The sequence below is a fragment of the Mandrillus leucophaeus genome, unplaced genomic scaffold, assembly GCF_000951045.1.
Source record: "Mandrillus leucophaeus isolate KB7577 unplaced genomic scaffold, Mleu.le_1.0 Scaffold544, whole genome shotgun sequence".
Lineage (NCBI taxonomy): Eukaryota > Metazoa > Chordata > Mammalia > Primates > Cercopithecidae > Mandrillus > Mandrillus leucophaeus.
This window is the reverse complement of record NW_012105853.1, coordinates 1,760,324-1,763,373: the sequence shown is the minus strand read 5'-3', so window position 1 is coordinate 1,763,373 and position 3,050 is coordinate 1,760,324. Positions and strand designations below refer to the sequence as shown.

General features: G+C 57.0%; 1 protein-coding gene across 1 annotated transcript in view; it reads left to right on the top strand.

Moving 5' to 3' along the window:
- Positions 1-1,521, top strand: part of MYBL2 (v-myb avian myeloblastosis viral oncogene homolog-like 2) — a gene marked incomplete at its 5' end in the record, with an annotated part of 50,123 nt that extends 48,602 nt beyond the window's left edge. Inside the window, 2 exons of the mRNA XM_011997670.1 lie at positions 225-374; positions 995-1,521. Coding sequence (XP_011853060.1) covers positions 225-374; positions 995-1,123 — 279 coding nt within the window. The remainder of the gene's footprint in view (positions 1-224; positions 375-994) is intronic.
- Between the last annotated feature and the right edge of the window lie 1,529 nt (positions 1,522-3,050).

Genomic DNA, 3,050 nt, shown 5'->3' with positions numbered 1-3,050 from the left:
AGGCGTGAGCCACCACACCTGGCTCCTTGCTTAATCTTCTAAGTATAAAGTAAGATTAAGCTCACGTAAACTCCCCATCTGAAAGTAGAAACTGAGGCTTGGAAAAGTGTGCATCCTCTTTCAGGTCTCAGCACCCAGGTGGTGGTGCTGGGGTGGGATTGTGGGTTTTTTTCTTGCCTCTCACACCTTCTGGCAAAATGGTGACTCCTTGGTTTTGGTTTCAGCCGACAACTGCCCCTTCAAACTCCTCCAGCCTTACCCTGTCAGGTATCAAAGAAGACAACAGCCTGCTCAACCAGGGCTTCTTACAGGCCAAGCCAGAGAAGGCAGCAGTGGCCCAGAAGCCCCGAAGCCACTTCCCGACACCTGCCCCTGTGAGTGGTGGCCATCCCTGGGCGTCCTGCAGTGCCTGCCTTCTTAGCTCAGGGCCTTTGCATAGGCTGTTCCTCTGCCTGGGTGCTCCTCCTGTTATTTCCCATGGCTACGTTTGCTTAACTTACTCTCTGATCTCAGTCTCAATGCTGCTTCCTCAGGGGGAAGCCTTCCCTGACCCCACATACTGTAGAGACACTCCCATTCTGCCATTCTCTCTTTTGTGACCCGGGTTTTACTAAATCATTATTCTGCATTTGGTTTGCTTAGTATATGTCTGTCCTCAGGCAGGGGCTGGCCTCAGGCTGCTGACCCGTCTCAACTGCTCCTTCTCACCCGCCTTCTGGCTGTGGCTTCTCCTTGAGAGGCTGGTGCTGCACGGCAGCGGGGCGGGGGGGCAGTGCATGGCCATGTCTCCTTGTCCAGCTTCCTGCTTACAGTTGAGGAAGCCCACAGCTAGGAAGTGACTTGTCCAGGGTCACAGGGAATGTGGAGAGAGAATAAGAAGGCTCTGGCTTCTGGGGAGGGAGGCTTATAACTCCACCTGTCTGGCCAGGATCACCAGGGTCTGTTGGGAACCCATAGTCCCTACCTGGATGGTAACCCTCTCGCCTTCTCCCAGATGTCCAGTGCCTGGAAGACGGTGGCCTGCGGGGGGACCAGGGACCAGCTCTTCATGCAGGAGAAAGCCCGGCAGCTCCTGGGCCGCCTGAAGCCCAGTCACACATCTCGGACCCTCATCTTGTCCTGAGGTGCTGGGGGTGTCACGAGCCCATTCTCATGTTTACAGGGGTTGAGGGGGGCGTAGGAGGTCTGTGAATCTGAGAGTCATTCAGGTGACCTCCTGCAGGGAGCCTTCTGCCACCAGCCCCTCCCCAGACTCTCAGGTGGAGGCAACAGGGCCATGCACTGCCCTGTCGCCAAGCCCAGCTGCGGGCGGCTCCTGGTGCTAACAACAAAGTCCCACTCCCAGGTCTGCCTGGTTCCCTCCCCAAGGCCACAGGGAGTCCAGTCAGCTTCTCCGAAGCCCAGGTCAGGCCTGGCCTCATCTCAGACCCTGCTTAGGATGGGGGATGTGGCCAAGGGTGCTCCTGTGCTCACCTTCTCCTGGTGCATTTTTTTGGAAGAATAAAATTGCCTTTCTCTTTGTGCTGGTCTGGACTCTGCCTCTCTACTGGGCCCTGCTCATGGTTCCCTGGTGGCCCATGGGCCTTCCTTTCTGGGATATAGGGACCTGAATGCTCATTCTCAGAGGCCAGCCTTATCTGCACAGCCCAGGCCTGGGCCCTTGACCCTGTTTCCACAGAGAGGCCCAGTGAGCTGGGAGCAGTTTCTCTCATCTCTGCACCCAGTGGGCATCTCTGCAAAGCTCTGAGTACTATTAGCCATGGGGTGGGGTAAGGGTGGACAGAGACTGGGGGCAGAGGAGGATGATGGGTTGGGGCAGTAGGGTCTTGCCTGGCCCTTGCCTTGGGTAGCTCACCTGCCCACTAACAAGCCCCTGCCTCAAGCTGAGCCCGGCTCGCAGGTCAGACTGGTAAGCAGGGAAGAAGGGTGAAGGCAGCTGGGCAGAACCCTCTAGCCCTGTTGGCCAAGGCTGAGCAGGAGACCAGGATGGGCTGGAACCCCCTTGTGGCCCTAAATCCCTAGGATTGTGGCTACAGAGCACAGTGCTTGGCAGGTGGTTGGGAAGAGTCACTGGGGTTTGAAGAGGGGAAGATGCCAAGTCTGAGAACGTCTAAATGAGGAAGTGATGTTTTCAGCAGTAGGCTTCATGGGACAGGCACATGGCCATCCCTGTGGGCAGAGGTTGAGCGGACTTGGGGCAGGTCCTCACCTGGGGCAAGAGATGTGGCCTACTCTAGAGGGGTGGGGACTGAGTTAATTAGGGTGCCAGAGTTCAGATGTGTCTGGTCTCAGACACACCCCTTTCTCCCTGCTGAGCTCCCACCTACGGTCCCTCTACTCCCATCCATCCACACGCAGGGATGCCATGCTTGATCCTGGCAGTGTCTCAGTTCTTGATCTAGAGCCGAGGAGGGGCGGGGGCTCTGCGCTTCCCACCCTGCACCACGCAGCCCATGTGGTGGGGCCACATGCTCCTGCAGGTTCCATGGATGAACCACACCTAACTCACGCCCTGAGCTTTTGTGATTTGTCAGCCTGAAGCCCGTCCCCTCCCCAACTTCTTTCCCAGGCTGTGTCACTGGCCACTCCGTACAGGCCTTGGTCGCCCCCCCACCGCAGGGCTGTCAGCATTGGTGGATGACCCACGGTGAGGATGGAGACTGCGTTACTTTGTCTCCTATAGCTCACACCAAGACTCAGTGGAACAACTTTGTCAAACTCAAATGCAGTGCGCTGCAGGCTAAAGATGAAAATTCCTGGGCCCTCTGAGTCAGGCACCTGGTGCAGAGCCTGGAAAAAGGGATTTTTAACAAACCACCAGTGGGTGATTCACATGCGGGGCGTTGACTGGCCACACTCTGAACTGACTGGCCTGTGAGGCTCCAGGGGCTTGTGCCCCATGCCCTCTCTTGCCTGAGGTCTTGCTCATTCCTAGGGACTGCCCTGAGGCCCTTTCCTGTCCTAGAGGGAGGAGTCTGTAAAGAACAGAGCGGCTGCAGGTAACTGCAAGCTTAACATACCATCCTCACTGAGCTCTGTGCACTGTAGGC